Source organism: Cololabis saira, chromosome 11, assembly GCF_033807715.1.
Source record: "Cololabis saira isolate AMF1-May2022 chromosome 11, fColSai1.1, whole genome shotgun sequence".
NCBI lineage: Eukaryota > Metazoa > Chordata > Actinopteri > Beloniformes > Belonidae > Cololabis > Cololabis saira.
Genome location: NC_084597.1, coordinates 26103088 through 26124261, shown reverse-complemented (window position 1 = coordinate 26124261; position 21174 = coordinate 26103088). Strand labels below are relative to the sequence as shown.

Below are 21174 nucleotides of genomic sequence, written 5' to 3'. Positions count from 1 at the left end.
ACACAAAAAAAAATCACTATTCAATCAATATTTCAATATTTCAAACACTTTGGAAAACCACATATTTATTGGTCAGAATACCTATTTGAACACATCAGCATATTTTAATTCCTACTGTGAGTTTACAGCTATTTCAAGCTTTATAATGCCTTTATGCAGTAGATTATATGTTTAATGAAGGAATGACTGCATAACATAAAAATAATTATCTTTATTCACAAGGATGCTTTACAGAATCTCTGGAGAAGACAATTTGAGGTTTAGTTTTCAGCATCAGTATTAACTTGCCAAGCAAATACTTACATGCACTCAACCAATTAGACTCAAAAATGGGAAACACTTCACTATAATATCACTTGATGAAACTGACGTGAAAAAGATCTGTTTAACTGTATACTATGTCCTTAATACTTAATGCATATGTCTGAATATGACTTTAAATAACAAAATCAAGAAAAAAAGCTTTATTTCTTCAATAGTGTGGTTCATATATAGTACAAAATTTAGTTCTCTGTGTTTCCAACAACAAATGAAAGTCTTTTCTGACGTCTCCACTTTGCTCTTCGGTTTTTAAACCAAACCTGCATTACAGAAAAAAACGTGGTGTTATTGACTGATACAGATATCTTTATCAAGCGTCATCCATGACTGTGACAGCTCTTACCTCCACTCTTTCTTCTCTTAAGTGAGTGCGCTGTGCGAGTTTATCTCGTGTATTCACATCTGGATACTGGTTCTGCAGGAACAGCTCCTCCAGCGCTTCCAACTGATCCTCAGTGAAAATGGTACGGTGACGTCTGGTTCGCCTCTGCACCTGACCTAATGGCAGCTCCTCCTTAAGAGTGTCCCCCAGCCTGCACGGCTCTGAGAGCAGCACTGGGCTCCATCCATATTGACAGGCTGCGAGGAGGGGATTTAAGGTTTAGATGCAGAATACCGAGGATTGGCTTGTGCAAAAGGATGCTGATGGAAGTGTCTTACCTTCATGAATGAAGTCGGTGTGGAATATGTCAGGACAGTGGGAGCAGCAGCAACAGCACAAGCAGGCATGATGCACAGACTCCGTGTGGCCTGCTGCATGAAACTTTGTCTTCTCCTTTAGTTCAAGACCACTCACTCCACCTGACTCCTTGTCTTCATTGCTGTTTGGATATTTGCTGAGAATATTTTCAATAGTGAATGGAAACTTTTGTCTTTCCATCCTGATCATTCCACACGTCTCCAAGAAACTCCCAAGAAAACGCAAAGAAGCGACTATCACAGCCTAGTGCCACACAACACTGATATTTCAGCCTCAGTTGCTCCTCTCCGTCTCGTTCTACAACACCAAGTCAGGCCCTTATAGGTACACAAAAAAAAAGAAAAAAGAAAAAAACCATAATCCCCCTGCAGACCAGACACATAAAATGGTTGAAACTTAATTCCTAGCTAATCTGGGCAGTTTTGTGAAGAGGTTAGGGAGGACGGTAGATTCAGTTAATCTTCACTCATTCCTTTCTCCAAAAGAAATCAGATTTCACTGCATAAAATGAGAAGTGGGGAGCTCCTAAGATCCTTATTGTTGAGGTTTTAGAGAGGAGGGATTTCTTGGTATTAGAAACCTGGATTTAAAGATGAACATTTTTGGTGTGGCCTAAGACTTGTGCGCGATGAATTTAAGGATTAGCCTTTAAACTCATTTCAGACTACCACTTTTCCAGTTTGCCTTATCGACAAATGATCTTGTATAAATGTATTGATTCTCTGCGAAAATTACAAAAGATGGTGCTGGGCCGACCATAAAATGCACACTGCAGTTATTAGGGACTTACAGATGAATGGATGACTCACCTTTCCTAAGTCAGTGATGTGCCATGACATATATGTAATGGTGAAAACAGATAAAAACACAAGTCAGAGTTAGGCATCCATCTATATTTGTATTCACAATCATGCATCCCGTGTCTTATCTTTGAGATGCAGTCTTTCCAGTTTGACATCTCTGACAATGTGTACAGCTATTACAGGTTAAATTCACCCATCCCCAATTCCCCCAGCAAATCCTGCGATTTCATACAAGGCAATGCACCTTTTTTTTTTCACTCAGGGAATTAATGGATTTCCACAATCTGTCTTAAGCCCTCTTTATAAGGGCTTTTGAAAACAGATAACAATAAACACCACCTCATCCTTTTCAGTTGTGTTTAATAGTGTCCAGCTTGTTGATGTATGGTTAGCGCGGCATGTGAGATTGTTATCTGCAGTTATTGTGGCTCTCAATAGAAGGAATTGTGCCACATCCTTGTAGGTTCAAGGAGTTCAAAATTCATTACTGGGGATTAGAATGATAAAGGTTCGTGTTGTTGTTGTATGCAATATTTGATACAAGAAGTAAAGTCAAGGGGGCTATTGCCGCTCAATGGCAGATTAAGTTTTTATAGGTTTATGAGGAGCTGTTTGGACCAAAGTCTTCAATCTATAGTTATTTTTAACCAGTGCTTTGTTCAACAAAAGGAACAATTTCATACACCATAATTCTTGCAACCATGATTGAAAAATACAACATAATATCAAGAGGAAAAGACCCATTATAAGCAACTGAATTGTTTTACCTAAATAATAGTTGTCACTGCCTTACATACCCATAACATTAGATATTTGGTATCTGACATATCAGAAGGCCATTTAAACAGGAAGATGGAAAAGAAAATAAGAACAGAGGATACAAATCAAATTCAGCACAATGCCAACAGCAGATATTAAGTTATAAATACAACCACACAAGTGTTGAAAGCAGCAGAGAAATAAATCCAACTGTTTAAGTGTGATAATGATCCATATTTTTTTCTTGCTTCTGGACCGTCACTACACCTCCTGGAGAAATTATATTTGCAGCTGTGGGACCCGGAAATGCAGACAATCAACCTTCCTCTCTATTTGTTTTCTTTGCGTTCCAGATAGATCAGAAATCCCTTGCCAGACTTGAAAGGAATCAGGAGCAGGGTTTTATAGTTACAAGTCCTCTATGAGAACAAGTGTTTCTGTCTGTTGTGTTTTTCTCCTACAATCCTCCTGAGATTTGAAAATGAGATCTGGGATCTGGTGTTGAGTTTATCCGACTTTAACATCCTGCAGGCGAAGATGGTGCTGAAGTCGTAGTTGTATTTATTGTTGATAACATAGATTTATGTTTTAAAAATTTAGATGCACATACTGAATCCATACAGATAGAGATGTATTGTATGGAGGCAATGCCAAATAAATGTTACCATGTAATGGTGCCTTTTAAACTCTAAAGTTTCTTGTTTTACAGGCTAGTGATTTGTTAAAATGTACAAACTTTTTAGCCTGAAAATGAGCAATTTCTATCTCCAAAGATAGATTAATTTATATATATATATATATATATATATATATATATATATATATATATATATATATATATATAGAGAGAGAGAGAGAGAGAGAGAGAGAGAGAGAGAGAGAGAGAGAGAGAGAGAGAGAGAGAGAGAGAAATTTAAAGTTTGAATATATAGAATGAAAGGTGAATATATGGACTGAAATATTTAGAATCCGTGATGCTATAGTTAAAATACTTGTTCCCAGAGCTCACTGGCTTTGCAAAATGGCCTCAGCTGAAATATTACAATACTTTGTTGAAGGAAAACTTTTTTGCAACTGCTGATCATATAGCTAATGACACAAACAGTGACATCTGTATCATGTCACCTTGAGAGTCATATTTCCATTATTGCAACATTTTAAGTGCTCTTGAGTGACCATGTTCAACAAATCATTGCTGAAAGAACTGTATGCATCATGTTTGAAGGAATTTACAAGGCTCATGGGGAGATGTTGACAGATTTAAGCCTTAGGGTAGAAGCCAATATTCAACTACATTGTATGGACACCCATTATGGATCTCAGAGAGGAAGGCCAAGGTGAGTTTTAAGAATGATTTGGGGATAGAGGTGGTTGTAGTCTAAGAATACAGAACCTCAATTTAGTACATGCTATGATTTTACAAGTATTACAAAAATGTATTCCCACTATGTCAATGAACAAATTTGCTTCTTTAATTTATTCTTTTTTTTTTCAAAGGTACAACATAAGCTGCTCAGTTGATTCACATGCAGGATTTAGGATTTAGCTGGATGGCTATATCTCGAATACTGTCTGTAAACATCCGAACACTGTAGAACCACAGGGTACAACTTGGTTTAGTGGCGTATGGGAGTTTCACCAACATTTCAACTAATAATCTTGTTCATCTAATTTCTGAGATTCTTCTCCAAACTCCTGGCTCTGGAGAAACGTACATCACGGGTGGTATAAGAGGGAGAGGGATCAGAGTTCAGCGATGGCGAGTCCGAGATCGTTTAAGAATAGTGGATCCAGTGGGAAGAGCCTTTAGAAGACAAAGAACAATTCAGCGTCGGGTTTACAATGTTTCTGGCCCAAATCAAGTGTGGTATGTGCTGTTTTGAAGATTTGATCAATATTAAAGTAATCACTCACTCACTTCCACTTGATGGTAAAATGCAAATAATAATGCATGAAAACAATACATTAACTTATTAAACTAATATTCCAATCATAATGGTTTCTGAGTTATTAAAGGTATTTATGTCTTCTTCATAGGTAGATCTGCAATTAAAAGGACACCCGGACCAGTCACAGCAGTGCATGTGTATTCTGCATGAATTCTTTGTGATTTTATCACGGCTGGGGCCCTTTGAATTTACATCCCAAGAGGAGCTGACTTTATTTGGAGGGCCACAAAAATGAATAAGGCATAAACAGTATGCTTAGTTCATTGTGATAACACTGCTTACTCCTGTGACTGGTCAGGTTTTTGTCCTGTCCCTTTAACTTAAAACAGACCTAAGCCTATAAGAAAGACACAAACATAATTCTTGCATCAAATCATAATCAAGACTGATGATGGAAACTATGGAATAGAACTTTTTTTCACAGCATGTAACCTGCTTGAGAGGAATACTTCTAGTCTAGTCTAGTAAGTAATTTTGTTGGTGTTTGGCATATATAAAAGTCACTGTCATTCCAGAGAAATAGTTTATTTTCATGTTCAGATGTAAATCCAGTGCTGTTATTCTGTAAAAGTCAAATAAGATTATTTTTAATATTCTTTCAGTTGTGCCTGTTAAAGGACAACACTGGATCAGAGAAGGTCCTAGAACAGATGTATAACTGCTTAAATTGCACACACACATGTAGCTCCTCCAACCACCACCATACGTGTAATGTGAAGCGTATAATATTATCATTTATTATGTGTGATATACTTTTACATAATGCTGCACTGTAATAATTAAATCCTACTGATGAGGACAAACTCTGTATTTGAATGAGGCCTTAATTAAATGCATTTTGTGTACAGTTTTACAACTATCTGGGAAAAAAAATAGAATAATATGACCTTTAAAAGTTGAGATGCACCTATCAAAACACAGTCAACCCTAAAAGGAGAATAAGCAGACAAAGTAGGAACAGAACATTTTATTTGGAGGGAACATTCTGCCATGATGGATCTGGATAACAATAATAACATATTTTATTACAAATCAAATCAAATCAATCTTTAATTGTATAGCACTTTTCATACAAATAAAAAATGCAACACAAAGCCCCCCCCCCACCCAACAGACACACACACACACACACACACACACACACACACACACACACACACACAGACACACACACACACACACACACACACCCACACACACACAGTATATGGCTGTAAAGACCCTTTCTTACATAAACATAAAAGGATTTTAAGATAACTAAATGGTGACCACGAGTCCGTTTCACAAAGGTTTAGTGAAAACTCTGAGTCTGTTAACCCTGAAATGAGGGAAACTCTGAGTTTTCCGTTTCACAAAGGGAGGTAACTCAAACCAGAGAAAGAGGAGTAACTCTAGCCCCTTTCACAAAGAGAGGTAACTTAAGCTCTCGGTCAGTTACCGTAGTAACAGACTCTCTGAATCTAATCTGGTCGGGACCAGGTTTATGTCAATGAACCTCGAGTTTCTCTGTGTCTCCGCCTCTTTCAGAGCCGCACGTGTAATAGTGATAAAATGTCTATCTAAAATCTATTAGTTCTGATTGGCAAAGGCCCTTGGATTCATGATGTTGTAGCAGGAAAAGAAAAAACAAACTAATATCATAATCCCTTTGTAAATAATGTTTAACCGTCGTTTTGTTGATCGTTTGTTAACATCACAGGAATACAGGAATAAAAATGTCCCATTGGTCTAATAACTTGAATGTTTTTGAATGGACAGTGCATTATTTAAGTACGTAAAAAAAATAGGGACACGATAAGTTAGTATAGAGTAAATCAATTCTGATAAATGTACAGTAAAGAAAGCCCATTTTTATAAAGCATGGACCGTATAAATACCGTATGAAATGTGACAAAAAAGTACAAAAGACCTGTAGGATGTGCTAGATGAGCCAGTGCTAGATGCAGTGGGTTGGGTGGGACCATGGGACACACCCGAGATGTTCACAGTGGGACCCACTGTCAAGCCACTAGGGTTACCAGCGCTGATGGAGGAAGTCCCACTGGACAAGAGAGCATCTTCAATATTGATGACAATGCCACCAGTGGACATGGCGAAGGTGTCAGCTGAGATTTGGCATCTGTGCATATATCTTGGCTGGCAACACACCACATAACATCATCCCCACTGGAGACGGGGGGAGTATTACTGGAGCCAGACTGGGGTTCAACAGTAGAGAAGGTTGAGACAGCTTCTTTGGAATGAATCGCACACTACCACTGACTAAAAGGAGAGGGAAAAATAGTAGATTCACATTGAACTGTTGAGTAACTTCATCAGAGCATTATATTTTGGGCTTGTACAATGTGTTGGATTTGTGATTTGTATTTTGTGTAAAAAATATTGTGCATACATTTGAATCACGTTTTGGCAAAATAGTGTGAATACAAAAACCAGCATTAAACCAGCATTATTTTAAGTTTCTTTCTGCTGTAGTTAAAACGTAGTTAAAAAAAAAAAAAAAAAAAAAAAAAAGACCACATTGGTCAGTGTCCAGTATTGCTGTGAAATCAGAGCTGCTTGCATGGCTACTGTCTCCATCAGAGGATGACTGTAGAGGCAGATTAATAGAACAAACTTTATGGATCCACTGCACTATATTGACAGCAAAACAAAGTAACATACTCCCATAACAGGTCAGAGATTACTTCAGGCATTGTAAACTATTAATTATTGTAACCATTTTTTTTAAATATGAATGAATCTTCTTTATTTCGGCTTGTACAGAACAAGATGAAAAGGAAGAAAAAAAACAAAATTTCCTTTGCCGAAAAGGTGTAGGCTGAAGCCGTAGCTTATAGTGTCTACCCTTTTTTCTTATGATCAGCTTAAATATGAGACATTAGCTTTTACTCAGTGAAAACAAACAATACATAAAGAAGAAAAAAATAAGTAAGACAAAATATAAAATTGACATTTCACATCCTAGAATGTTTTTGATAGTATACTTTATAATTATAGTGTTTTATATTTATTTACAATATTTTCTTTAAACAATTTCTTAAACTTGACGATAGAGCGACACATTTTTAGGTTGTTATTACAACTATTCCAAATTTCTCTAGCCTTAACTGATGTACATCTCTTTTTAATATTAGTTCTTGCTGTCGTCATCTCAAACATGAGTTTCCCCCTCAGGTCATAGCGGGTTTCTTTTATCTGGAACAGGTCCTGAATGCAGTTTGGAAGCAGTTTCTGCTGGGATTTAAAGGCAAATAAAACAGTTTTCTGCTCTATTATATCATGGAATTTTAAGGTATTATATTTAATAAAAAGATTATTTGTTGGTTCATAATAGTCGGTTTTATTAATTATCCTTAAAGCTCTTTTCTGTAATAGAAAAATAGGGTTTGTATTTGTTTTATAGGTGTTACCCCATATCTCCACACAATAAGTCATGTATGGAACTATGAGTGAGTTATACATTAAAAATTGTGCTCTTTGACAGAAAAAATTATTTGTTTTATTTACTATTGCTAGGGTTTTAGACATTCTTGATTTTACACTATTTATGTGTGATTTCCAGCTAAGTTTATCATCGATTATTACCCCCAGGAACTTATTTTCATATACTCTTTCTATTTCCATACCACTAATTTTAATTGTTATATGATTATTTTTTTTCTAGTGCCAAAAATTATGAACTTAGTTTTATACATCCAGTATAAGTACTGTCATAATTAGTTTTTTCGAAATGTTCATCACTACTTACAGATTCTTTGTCCTCATTTAAAATGGCTTTTCACAAGGTCTCCATTCAATGTTTGTTTAGAGGTAAGGGACGGCTCAACTAGTTTGTTGTAGCATGGCAACAGGATTTGTAACCTGAGGTAATGAAACACACTCTTATATAAAACTGATACAGCTAGAAGACTACAGTGCATATAGAGATTTTAGTTTCAATACATCATTTGTGTGTACACTGAAATGTACATTCTGTCAGTTTTTTAGGTCATTAACCAAACTTTAGTTCATTTAATGCAGCTTTAAAGGCCTTGTCATGAGCTATTTACAATCATAAAGTACTTAAAAAAGTACATTATTATCAAAAGTACAAAAGTAAAAACTGGATGTAAAAAAGGTTTTATTGCAAACACAAAAGTTAACCCTTCATAGTATATCATATTATTATTTTTTATTGCAGGACAGATAACATAAAACAGCAGACAAAAACAGATCCAAGGTTAGCTGCATCCCTCCACCATTGGCTGGAAGGCTGCTTGTATTTCCTGCATTACTCTGTCTGAGTCCCAGTCACACTCAAATCCCAAGGCAGATTTGATATGCCCATTCTCAAAAAGCCAAGCTTTCTTGGCACGCTTCGGCACATGTGCAGATATTTGGTCTGGCATGAGAACCACTTCCTTGGTGAAGGACTGAACCACTGGACGTGAATTCTTCATCTGTGCATGAAACCTGAGAAACATCAAACAGAATCAAGTAATTTCAGTCCAATTAAACATTCATGCATGAACAGTATATTCACTCGTCTGTACTGGTTCCAAACAGGCAGCTGTGTTAAAAGTGGATTTGTGTCTTACCATTAGTTTGAGTTGAACACTATTATTGTCTTACAGTAGTTGAAATTTAATCCAACGTCCTCGAAAGAATAAAGTGTGATAACCACATGCACAATCAGACATTTCAGCCTAGTAACTGTTACGCACATGATTCACCTTGGTTATTAAGTCTGGTTCTTCATGCAATGCCAAATTAATATGTTGCATGTAATTTACTGTCTGTAGTTACTTCATGTAACTGACTGTTCAGGGATCGTGGTCCCTGTAAAAGGTGTGATGATGGTTGGGTTGCTGGACAGCGTCTTTTTTGTTTGGTGTTTTATTCTCTCCAGCAGATGCCCGTGACCTTGCAAAGGTCACCCTGGCCCTGCCCCTTTTCAACCTTTCCCCGACCCTGCACCTCAACCTGGGACTTGATGATTGGGCCGGAGCTTCGGGAGCTGCGTGCTGGCCTGCGGTCCCCACCCCCACATATATTCAGACTTTCATTCCATATACTCAAATTTTTATTTCATATATTCAGACTTCCATTCTATATATTCAGACTTTCATTCCATATATTCAGATTTTCATTCACTATATTCCATGTTTTATTTCATATACTCAGACTTTCATTCAATATATTACATTTTTTATTTCATATACTCAGACTTTCATTCAATATATTCAGACTTTCATTCAATATATTCACTCGTCATATTCAGACTTTCATTCAATATATTCAGACTTTCATTCCATATATTCAGAATTTCATTCAATATATTCAGACTTCATTTAATATATTCAGACTTTCATTCAATATATTCACTTTTCATTCCATATATTCAGACTTTCAATCAATATATTAAAATGTTTTATTTCATATACTCAGACTTTCATTCAATATATATTCAGACTTTCATTCCATATATTCACTCGTCATTCCATATATTCAGACTTTCATTCAATATATTCAGACTTCATTTAATATATTCAGACTTTCATTCAATATATTCACTCTTCATTCCATATATTCAAATTTGTATTTCATATTCCCAGACTTTCATTCAATATACACATTTTTTTATTTAATATATTCAGACTTTCATTCCATATCTTCATATTTCTTTCATTCAATATATTCAGACTTTCTATTTCTACATATATCTTATATATATATATATATATATATATATATATATATATATATATATATATATATATATATATATGTATATATATGTATATATGTATATGTACCTCTCCTGGTCTGTCAACACCACTGCACTGGTGAAGAAGGCTCAGCAGCGGCTGCACTTCCTGAGGGTGCTCAGGAAGGTGAACTTGAACACGCAGCTGCTGGTGGCCTTCTACCGCTCGACCATAGAAAGCCTGCTGACCCACGCCGTGACAGTGTGGCACTCCAGCTGCACGGAAGCAGACAGGAAGAGGCTGCAGAGGGTGGCAAACACAGCACGGAAGATCATCGGCTGCCCTCTGCCCTCTCTGCCCTCCCTGTCTGACATCTACAGCTCCCGCTGCCTCAACAGGGCAAGGAACATTTTAAAGGACAACACCCACCCCGGTTTCCACCTTTTTGACCTGTTGCCCTCTGGGAGGCGCTTCAGGTCCTTACGATCCCGAACCAACAGACTCAGGGACAGCTTCTTCCCCAAAGCTGTGAACTTTTTGAACTCTTAAGCTACCTCACACTGTGCAATATTTCCTATTTCCTGTCCATAATGTCTATATATATTTAATGTGCAATACTCTTCCATCCTTTCAGTGCAATATTCTTCCACCCACCCAAGTGCAATATTCCTCCACCCATTCATTCATGTACATTTTTATTTTATTTTATTCTCCCATTCACTCTTTCCTTATAGTGTATATATATATATTTATGTTTACTTTTTTTGTTCATTTTTGTTGTGTACAGTCTACTTGTTTATATAGTTTATATAGTCTTTTTGTTTTGCACTTTGACGGAGCTGCTGCCTAATTCCATTGTAGAAATATAATGATAATAAAGGCTTTCTATTCTATTTCTATTCTATTCTATTCTATATATATATATATGTATATATATATGTATATATATATATATGTATATATATATATATATGTGTATATATATATATATGTGTATATATATATATATATATATATGTATATATATATATATATGTATATATATATATATATATATATATATATATATATATATATATATATATATATATATATATATATATATTATAGCAAGTGATTCCCTTGGTCCGTGGGGATAAATTGAAGGGTAAACTAAAATAGAGTTTAACGTTTTATACATGAAGTTAAGTGCCTACAAAAGATAACTCATTAATGAAAGGTGATTTTTTTTTTAAACGGCTTTGGTGGGGTGGATTATTGCGCCCCCTTGTGAGACTAGCCGGTATAGGGCTCTGTTGAGAGAAGGGCGCCGCACGCGGCACGCAGCCTGCCGCTAGAGCGTTGCGGCAGCAGCTGAGCGGAAAAGGCGGGAGACACTGCCGCTTCCGCGTCCGCGCAGCAGCGCTGCAGCACACTGGGGGAAGATGGACGATAAGTTAATATTGGCTGTGTATAATTTCCCCGAGCTGTACAACATCACTTTGCCGAATTACCGCTGCACGGAAAGTCGGACAAATGCCTGGAGGAACATAAGTATTGTCCTAGGTCTCACGTGTAAGTATTGTTGTTATGATTTTGTTTTAATCACAACTTAAGTGCCAGTTATGTTCGCTTTAGCTGTGCTTGGTTTGGAACACTAATCTGAAAAATAAATCAAATAGGGCGTGTTTATTGTTGTAAAACGTTTTGCACAACTGTGTTTTTTGCGGTTTTGCTGCAGTTTTTTTACACTACTTCATCCCGGTACCGCGGATGAAGCCGCCCGCGCGGTAGCGGCAGCGGGCGCCGCTCGCACGTTGCAGGCCGCGCCGTGGCCGCGCATGCGGCAACCGCGCGCGGCGCGACTACCGCATGCGCGGCCACGGTCTGGCCACGGCGCATGCGCCGTGGGCGGATGCTGACCCGCTCAGCGTCACGGAGCCGCACGTTTTCCGGTCCCTGGTCAATAGTGATGTTCGATACCACAGATTTTCTTTCCGATCCGGTGTTGTGCCAAAAAGTGATTGCCTGCCAGAATCTGATTTCTTCTGATTTCTGGCCGCGGGAGCGCGCACAGCAGCTCGTTGAACGATAGCAATAAAACGTCAGATTTTCAGATTATCAACCTCAAGAATGAGATCAAGTCATATTTAGGAAGAAACAACTTTTCATTAATTGTATTTGGCCTTCAATCAATTTTTGGCAGGTAAAAAGACCCATTTTCAGGGGAGAAATCAGATTCTGGCAGGCAATCACTTTTTGGCACGACACCGGCATTGAGTAAAATTCAGGCTGGTTTTGGCGATACTTATACATACATTGTGCAAATACACCTAATATGCCCGACAAATTTAAAAGCTTTAATAGCTTAAGAATATAAAACATCAGAGTCACTTATTTAGCTATTTATTTTAAAGTCAGGAGTATACTGAGGTAGCGGCCTCATTCACAATACAGCCAAGCTTTTACAACAACAGAACAACCAGAGTGTTTGAAAAAGGTGTTTCCATCACTAGAATCAGAATCATGTTTATTTGGCCAAGTCAGGTCAAACAAGACATGGAATTTGACTCGGTTATTTTCGCTCACTGTACAGTAAATAGGTAATAGACAAATGACAGCTCTTATTAACATATATACAATTTTAAAAAAAAGTGAAAGGTAAAAGGTGCAGCAGTATGAGGTAGACATGATTATTGAAAGGTGCATTGTCACAGCATATGATTGTTATTATTATTATTATTGCACGATGGTTGATTACTCTGAGACTCTATGATCTAAAAAAGATCATAGGATCTAAAAAAAGATCCTAAGTAAAATAAAACCATTAAAATAAAGAGAATAATAAACAAAAATAACTAGTCATAAGTAGTATAATAACTACTATAAAATGAAAATGAAAAAAAGTAGTTCCTACCAGGAGCGTGTCATTTAGACAAAATCTGAATAGTTAAATTACTTTCCACTGTTAATGCTTTTTTTTACTTTCCACTGTTAATGATATTACTACAAATGACTGAAGTATCAAAAGTATCGATATTTTCATTTGAGAATCGATTTTAGAGCATACAGATCTGTTATTGGCAGTACGGATATTTCAGTATTGATCCGCACATCACTACTGGTCAAACGCTGGAGGCAACGTGGAAACGTAGACAGCACCGTGGTCAGTTGGTTAGAACAGTGTTTCCCAACCCTAGTCATCGAGGCACATTGTCTTGCATGTTTCAGATGTTTCCCTGCTTCAGCACACCCTGATACAAGTACCTGTGTCATCAACAGAGTTGTGCAGACCTGCAGGACAAGCTAATGAAGATCATTAATAAGAATCAGGTGTATTGATGCAGGGAAACATCTAAAACATGCAGGACAGTGTGCTCTGACGACCAGGGTTGGGAAACACTGGGTTAGAATATGTTGTATCGGGAGGACGGATGTCCTCAGCCTAGAGTATAAAACATGTACAAGAACTGCAGCGAAAAATAAAATAAGGAAATACAATTAACCTAATCAGGGTATTTACTGTTGACGTGCATTAAGAAACTGCGCTCAACTAAGTCGTCCTCATTTAGACAACTTAAGTGCAGGGGAAAAAAGCTCCTCAAGGAACCAGGAAATGCCAAGTTATCAAAAGCAGCTCAGAAAAAATTTGACCTATATATACACATTTCCTATATATACATATATATATATATATATATATATATATAATAGTTTAAAAAAAGAAAAACATGCAATTCCCCCACTGTGGGACGAATGGAGGTACCTTCATTTGTCCCACAGTGGGGGAATTGCATTTTAACAGTAGTTCACTTAATTCTCCATGTCCGGTAGTGTTTCAATGTTCCACAAGGTTACTAATCGACAGTAAGCTTTAGGTCCCGAAATATAACATTAAATGATTAAAACTTGATGAGTAGCCTAAGTCCAAATTAATTTAACTTGGTTCTAGTGATTTCACACTCCTTACACTAATATTTTCACTTTTCAGCTGAGGACTGCAAAAGAAAATGGAAGAATTTGAGAGACAGGTACCTGAAGGAAGTCCGAATGGAGCTCAAGAGCAAAAAGCAGGGAGAAATTGTGCAAAGTAAATGGAAATACAGGCAACTCATGAACTTTATTGCTCCCTTTACTGGATCAAGAGGCAGTGTGGCAGATGTTTGTGACAACAACGATGATGACCGTGAAAATCTGGACAACTACTCTGGCAGTGCAGAGGGAGAGACCACTGCGTTGGAGCCAGGGAAGACTTTGCAGAATACTACAAAGTTCCCAGCGAGTCTCCCTGAACCTAAGTCCCAGATAGCATTTGTAACGCAGGTCTCTGTACCGTCTCAGGAAAATCAGGTGACCCAGATGGGGGTCGTGCCCAAGATGCCACCAAGCCCCCTGATAACCCCATCCTCCAACACTGGACAGAAAAGAAAACTAATACCGGAGACGGGGATGCCATCTTCTCCTAAAAGTATGCACATGCCTACAAAATGGCTGGTTAAGGACAACGACGCCGCATTTCCCCCAAGGCCGCGGGATGAAGATGAGCTGTTTCTGCTGAGCTTTGTCCCTGCTCTGAAGCGACTTGCTCCACAAAAAAGGTGTGAGACAAAAATGAAGATTCAGCAGATTATGTATGAAGCTGAATTTAACATTGCACAAGCAGAACAAGAGAGAAAGATGGAGCCAGAAAAGAAGGACTAAATGTCATGAAGTTTTTGTAGTTTTTTTTTTTTCTTCACAAACTTTTTAACTATTTTTCTAAACCAAAGCACAAAATGGTTGAAGTTGACATATTTTTCAAGAAAAATAAAGTTTGGTGTGACCTGATTTGTGTTTTGCAGTGTTAAAAGAAACAAAACAGATACTTGTAAATTCATTGGTAACGCTTTAATCTTATCAGAGGAAATTCACAGTTAGAAAAGTTGTTTCATGTTCAACAATCAGTCTTCATTTTAATTCTGTAATTGATAGTATTTTACATTTAATTACAGTGATATACAGGAAATAGCCCCCCCCCCCCCCCCCAAAAAAAAAGGTACAACTTTGACAGGAACACTGATTTAAAATAAGTTTTTCCATTTACTTAATTGCTAAAATAAAACAACCATGTCTAATGTTGTGATTGAGAAAAACATGGGATGTGGTTTGGGTTATTTCTGCTAATGAGACACTGTACTGTAATTGTAAACATCCAAAACCAGAATAATAAAACACCCATCCTTATAAATAAACACTTACTACTATGTTAAGTTCAGGCCAAATTTACTATGCACTTTATTTACACTCTATTAAATAATTGACAGTTTAATGGATAAAGGTATCAATCATCTCTGGTAACAATCCATCTGTGGATGATTACCGGTACATAACTCAACTGGCAACTATGAAATTAAGACTTTGAGTTGTTGTGGGTGTGAATTCCGACAAAGAGAGGAAGCACATGCAGCAGGTTTGTTTGCAGCAGTTTAGTGGGTATGTAGATGTCCCAGGTGAAAAAAAAAAAAAGACAAACAAACATAGGCGTAGTTTACAGAAAACAGGACTGCATTACAGTCACATGCATGTCATATGAAGCAGTTAGAGGTCCCCATGACTTTAAACATTAGGCAACCAACTTAACATAGTCCATCCTAAAATCTTAGTAAAGATCTCTTTATTCTGGAAACCGGCTTAATTTTCATGTGACAATACTTTGTCTAAGTGATAATGGATAAAAAGAACCAGAGTTTGTCTGACTAAAAAACCATCAGATATTGAAACAGAGACATTTCTCTGAAATGTCACAACATCTCACCTCTGTCAAATCCTTTACGTTAACGCAATGCGTTTTTTATTTGTGAAATTAAGCAATCAGAAGCCAAAACATAATCACCAGAGCCACAAACAGGAAAAGTCGAGAGAGAAACTGTTCATCCATGTGCTGTGGTGTCCCCGGAGCTGCTGGTTGGGTTACAAATTTACAGGTTATTTAATTTTCTGTTAGTAAAAGACACAGACTTCAGGCTGTAATTTTCAACTACTGTACCTGGAGGGGGTCGTCCATCGTTGATGTTAAAGGCTGTAGCAAAAATACCGAAGGGAAAGGCACCGATTCCAAAAGACATCTGGAACCCCCCATCTCCGAAGCCGAATCCCTGAAAACCCTGCAGGACAAGTCAGCATTATTAACGACGAGATGTGCTTTAAAATACAAAAAGTTCGATTTGATGCAACAGGCAGTGAAATGTGTGGTCATCCTCACAAGACAAACTGCATCTCAGCTGTGAACATGCAATAGATCTCAGTGAGAAATTTATTTTTTTGTTAATGGATAAAGCTCAGCGTTATATAATAGCACCTACATCACTGCATACAATTATTTCATTATGCAGACAAAATGTTAACAGCTTACATGACACTGTAAATGTAAAATGTGTTAAAGCAAATGACATCATGATATGCTGTGTTTTAGCTACGCAGGTGTACTTGTTTTTGTACTTACACCACGGTTTTCTGGCTCGGGTCTTTGTCCTTGTGGTCGAGGAGGCGTTCTCTCTCTTTAAACACAAGGTTGTAAGTTACAAACATTTTCACCATCTGAATGTAATAGTGGAGGATTTTGCTCATTCATGAAGTTTTAGTGTTAACCTGAGCTGTATTAATATACTAAAGTACCCACCGGGGATCCTGTTGACCTGTGCTTCCCCTTCCATATAAGGGGATTACTTTGTCCCGACTGATGCCAGCTTTACAAACTGGACACACTTGTCTGTTGGGCCGTGTTTCCAACCACTGCACACAGAGAAAGTTTTTTTGAGGTGCTAAAAAGTTAATTTATAAGCCTTGGTAATAGACTACAGAGAAATGATTTGACTCACCTGATGCAAACAAGGCCAACTGATCACAAGGTGGTCATGAAAGAGTACAGAAGAAATTATTAGTTGAAATCTCATTTTGTTATGAAAGCAATCTGTAATAAAAGTTAAGTTGATTTTGTAGCTGGTTGTATGGGTCTATGTACATATCAAAGACAAAGGTGATCCTTTCACTAGCTTTACAAACAACTATGTATCAATTCAATAGAAAATCCCAATATGTCCATGCATAACCTCTCCTAAAAATCAATAGTTCATGCTCAGCTTCTCCTGCTTCATCTACTTTGTCTGGTTTGTTTACCTATACCTATATACAAAAATACAATACACAATACAATAAGAAAACTAAAAAAACATTAAAAAAATAAATTAAAAAAACCCATTATATGTAGTTTTAAATTTAACAATTTGTGAAATGTTGTGTAACTATTAGGAAGCACCGTCTGCATGGTTTTAACTTTTTTAGTTGCATGATGTCAGCAGCCTTGCAGGCTGGTGCAGATGCCTTGAGCATTGGCGGAGGCGGTAAAGATGAATTTAGCTTAACATCTGATTTATTCTGAGTTAACAGAACCCACCCAGAGTTACAATATCACAAAAGCTGGAAACTAAAACTGGCAATGATAACATATATATATGAATAAAAAGCATCACTGTATCAATCTGTAAATAGTTTGATAGTCATACTATCAAATGAACTTTAATTGTTTTATTGTATTTTATCAGTTGTGGTATGTGACTAAACAAATAGCACATGGGGACACATTTGAAGTTAATAATTTTGTGATGCATTTTTCTAAAAACAAATAAGTCTTTTATTGACAGCTGGGATAAACTACATCCTTCTATGACCCAGAATAGCATGCGTCCATGCATAGAAAATATATAGATAGTAATCTTTCGTTTTAATGGAATATATTTTGTGGTATGCAACTATTCAACTCATATGAACAATGTGTATGCCAAAGGACACTGACGTGGATCTTACCAAAAGAGGTGTCCACACAAGCTGATTACAGCATCCTTGGCGGTGTCCAGACATATATTACACTCGAAAGTGCTGTCCTGGCTGCCACCGTCGGCTGCAGTGGAGCTGTTAGTTCCTGGACTCGGGTTCTCTGCGGCCGCAGCAGAGGCTGGGGGAGACGGGCCAGCGGTGGCCATCAGCTACACCTGGATCCACTAATCAACACAGCTGTGGTGACTCCCGTTGGCAACCAGCGCCTTGATGTACAGACAGAAAAGTCCAGTTGGCTCATTTTGTGTGTAGACGCACATGTACATTATGTATGTATGTATGTATGTATGTATGTATAATATATATATATATATATACACATACATACATACATACACACACACACACACACATATAATGTATGTATATGTGTAAACACAAAACTGCATTTTGTGTTTACTTGAGTTATCGTTGTCTAATATTTAAATTTGGTTGATGACATTTAAGTGCGACAAACATGCAAAATAATAATAAATCAGGAAGGGGGCAAACACTTTTTCACACAATTGTGTGTGTGTGTGTGTGTGTGTGTATATATATATATATATATATATATATATATATATATATATATATATATATCCTTCCTGATTTATTATTATTTTGCATGTTTGTCGCACTTAAATGTTTCGGATCATCAACCAAATTTAAATATTAGACAACGATAACTCAAGTAAAGGAAGTGCAGTTTTGTGTTTATCAACCAAATTTAAATATTAGACAACGATAACTCAAGTAAAGGAAATGCAGTTTTGTGTTTACACACACACACATATATATATATATATATATATATATATATACTGTAAGGAGAGCCGTAAAAACAAACTACCAGCCTGCGTCCACCTGTGAAAGTCTACGCTAACGTTAGCAGGCGATAAGCATTATTCCAAAAACAAGCTTCACTTGAGGACGTACAAACAAATACAAAGCTCCAAACACAGTTGGACAAAGTTTCAATCTAAGGGCACAACCATAATGCAGATTAATCACAGCTACAAATCCGAATTTGTTGAGAGAAGTTGAGAAAATGTCCTTACAGCTGGTTGCATTAGATCCGCGTTCCCACAACCTCCTCCCGGTGACGTAACAGGGGGCGTGGCCTCAGACAGGAAACAAAGCTTCTCTTTTTTGTTTTTTTCAGTAAACTTTATTTTTAAGAAATTAACATCACAAGACATAAACGCGGCTGATATTATTCGTCCGACACATTGCTGTACACCATTGAATAAAGATACAAAATAAGGACAAAACCACCACCATATAACGAGAAAGAAAATAAAAAGATTAAAAAGAAAGGAAACAGTTCCCCTCTGGAGTCCTGTCTGTCAAAAGATTGGTATCTCGTGACAGTCATTCAAAAAATACACAACATTCCTAGAAAAATCCAATTAGAAAAATAATTACGATCAATTGAAAACTGTGGTGTGTTAGGGATCACACACACAAAAGTAATATATTTTTTGTTGAGCTTTAATAAACAAATTCAACTCGGTACACATACAGGTTAATTGTAGTTGTCTCTCTAACACTGTAGTCCGTTATGAATCTCGCGTGTGTCACTAGTCTAATCTCGCGATAGGTTACTTTTATTATGAGAACACTACAAACCCTTGATATAAAGAGTTGTGGGTGGTGTCATCGGACTCGGTTTTGAGTCCTTGAACATAATTGGTGCAAATTAGCCCCGCCCCTTCTTCTGATTGGTCAATATTTGATAGTTCCTACTTTCTGCATAACTTTTGAACGAGTTGTGATAAAGACATGTGGTTGGTGTCATCGTACTCGGTATTGAGTACTTGACCTTCATTGGCCTGAATTAGCCCCGCCCCTTCTTCTGATTGGTCAATATTTGATAGTCACTATTTTCTGCTATAACTTTTGAATGGTTTGACATAGAGAGTCGTGGGTGGTGTCATCCACTAAATGTCCAAGCCTGAAGACATCTACATGCAAGTCATACATTCGCTTCCACTGCAGCACGTGCACAAGGGTGCGAGGGCCCGTTCATCGCTGCTTGCAGCTTTAATTGTTATTATTATTGCACAGTGATTGATTACTCTGAGACTCTATGAGTGATGAGAGTTCATCAGAGAAACAGCTTGGGGGAAGAAACTGTCTGTGTCTGGAGGTTTTGGTGTACAGTGCTGTCTATTGAGAAAAGTGACAAATATAGTTAGATTTTAATTGTATGGAAATGTGTCGGCACACCCATAACATGTGGCTGTGTATGAAAAACCATACAGATAGAATCTTTAGCTGCTTTCTGGATCATACATTTAGGACAACTTGGTGTTGAACTATATTGGGCAAGAGTTAGAATAACAAAATAATTTTTATATGTATGGTCAGGAAAATTAGGACAGGTCAGGAAACTGAAAATGGATTTTAGGAATATGATCAAATCAAATGGGGAAAGAAATTATGAAAGATGGCAGTCTTAATGTGGACATTAAATGTGAAGAGTTGAGTAAATTTTTACCGAGATGTATCAGGATATCTAATGAAGACCCGTTGATTAGAACCAAAATTAGATTCTCATACAATAAAAATGTTGTTTCATTGTAGTCATGTACAGGAAAACTGTATTTTCTGAATTCTCATTAATGTTATTTATCATCATGAATTGCATAACTGGAGGATGAGGCAGAGGATGAGGGGGAGAATGGGTTGAAGGCAGTCAGCGGTGCTCCGTGGCGGGACCAGCTGTCTGCAGAGGTGTCTGCCCTGGAGGAGTTGCAATGTGACCATGATTATCTTTAGAAGGCAGGTGAAATAATTGTAAAGCTATTATTCCTATTTAAACTGTTTTGTAGACAGATTTGTTTGTTGAAATAATTTGTGATGGGATTTCTTTCATGTAAATAAGGTTGTGAAGTAGTATTTTGTATGCATGGTCTTTTATTCTCGCCTTTCTGAAAAAAATCTCAGTGACATGGCAGCCGTCGATTGCGTCAGCCCTGCAAACCCAGTTGATGGACGATGCGGTGGACATTGGAGACACTCTGGAGACCCCCCCAGATGATGTCCCACTGCCAGCAGAAGAAGACACCAGTTCATTGTGGCCTCCCATCAAGCCCAGCAGCGCTGTCAGGGACTCC

General features: G+C 37.3%; 3 protein-coding genes across 4 annotated transcripts; 1 reads left to right on the top strand and 2 right to left on the bottom strand.

Moving 5' to 3' along the window:
• Window positions 1–503: 503 nt before the first annotated feature.
• On the bottom strand, window positions 504–6623 carry LOC133454447 (homeobox protein goosecoid-2). Its single transcript, XM_061733178.1, is given in 5 exon segments — window positions 504–581; window positions 665–900; window positions 982–1287; window positions 1290–1338; window positions 6435–6623. Coding segments are annotated over 5 exon segments (858 nt in total).
• A 4964-nt stretch (window positions 6624–11587) lies between these two features.
• Window positions 11588–15221, top strand: LOC133455250 (uncharacterized). The gene is made up of 2 exons (XM_061734198.1): window positions 11588–11776; window positions 14193–15221. The coding sequence occupies exons 1-2, from the start codon at window positions 11647–11649 to the stop codon at window positions 14900–14902; spliced, it is 840 nt and encodes a 279-aa protein (XP_061590182.1). The 5' UTR covers window positions 11588–11646; the 3' UTR covers window positions 14903–15221.
• Window positions 15222–15651: 430 nt separating this feature from the next.
• Window positions 15652–19141, bottom strand: rnf185 (ring finger protein 185). Of its 2 annotated transcripts, none has more exons than XM_061734199.1 (7): window positions 19114–19141; window positions 18044–18279; window positions 17059–17077; window positions 16860–16972; window positions 16683–16737; window positions 16227–16344; window positions 15652–16141 (listed from the first exon to the last, which is right to left on the bottom strand). In XM_061734199.1, the coding sequence occupies exons 2-7, from the start codon at window positions 18217–18219 to the stop codon at window positions 16044–16046; spliced, it is 579 nt and encodes a 192-aa protein (XP_061590183.1). In that variant the 5' UTR covers window positions 18220–18279; window positions 19114–19141; the 3' UTR covers window positions 15652–16043. The 2 variants fall into 2 exon arrangements, with proteins under 2 accessions (XP_061590183.1, XP_061590184.1); XM_061734200.1 differs by having other exon boundaries at window positions 15652–16138.
• Window positions 19142–21174: the final 2033 nt, after the last annotated feature.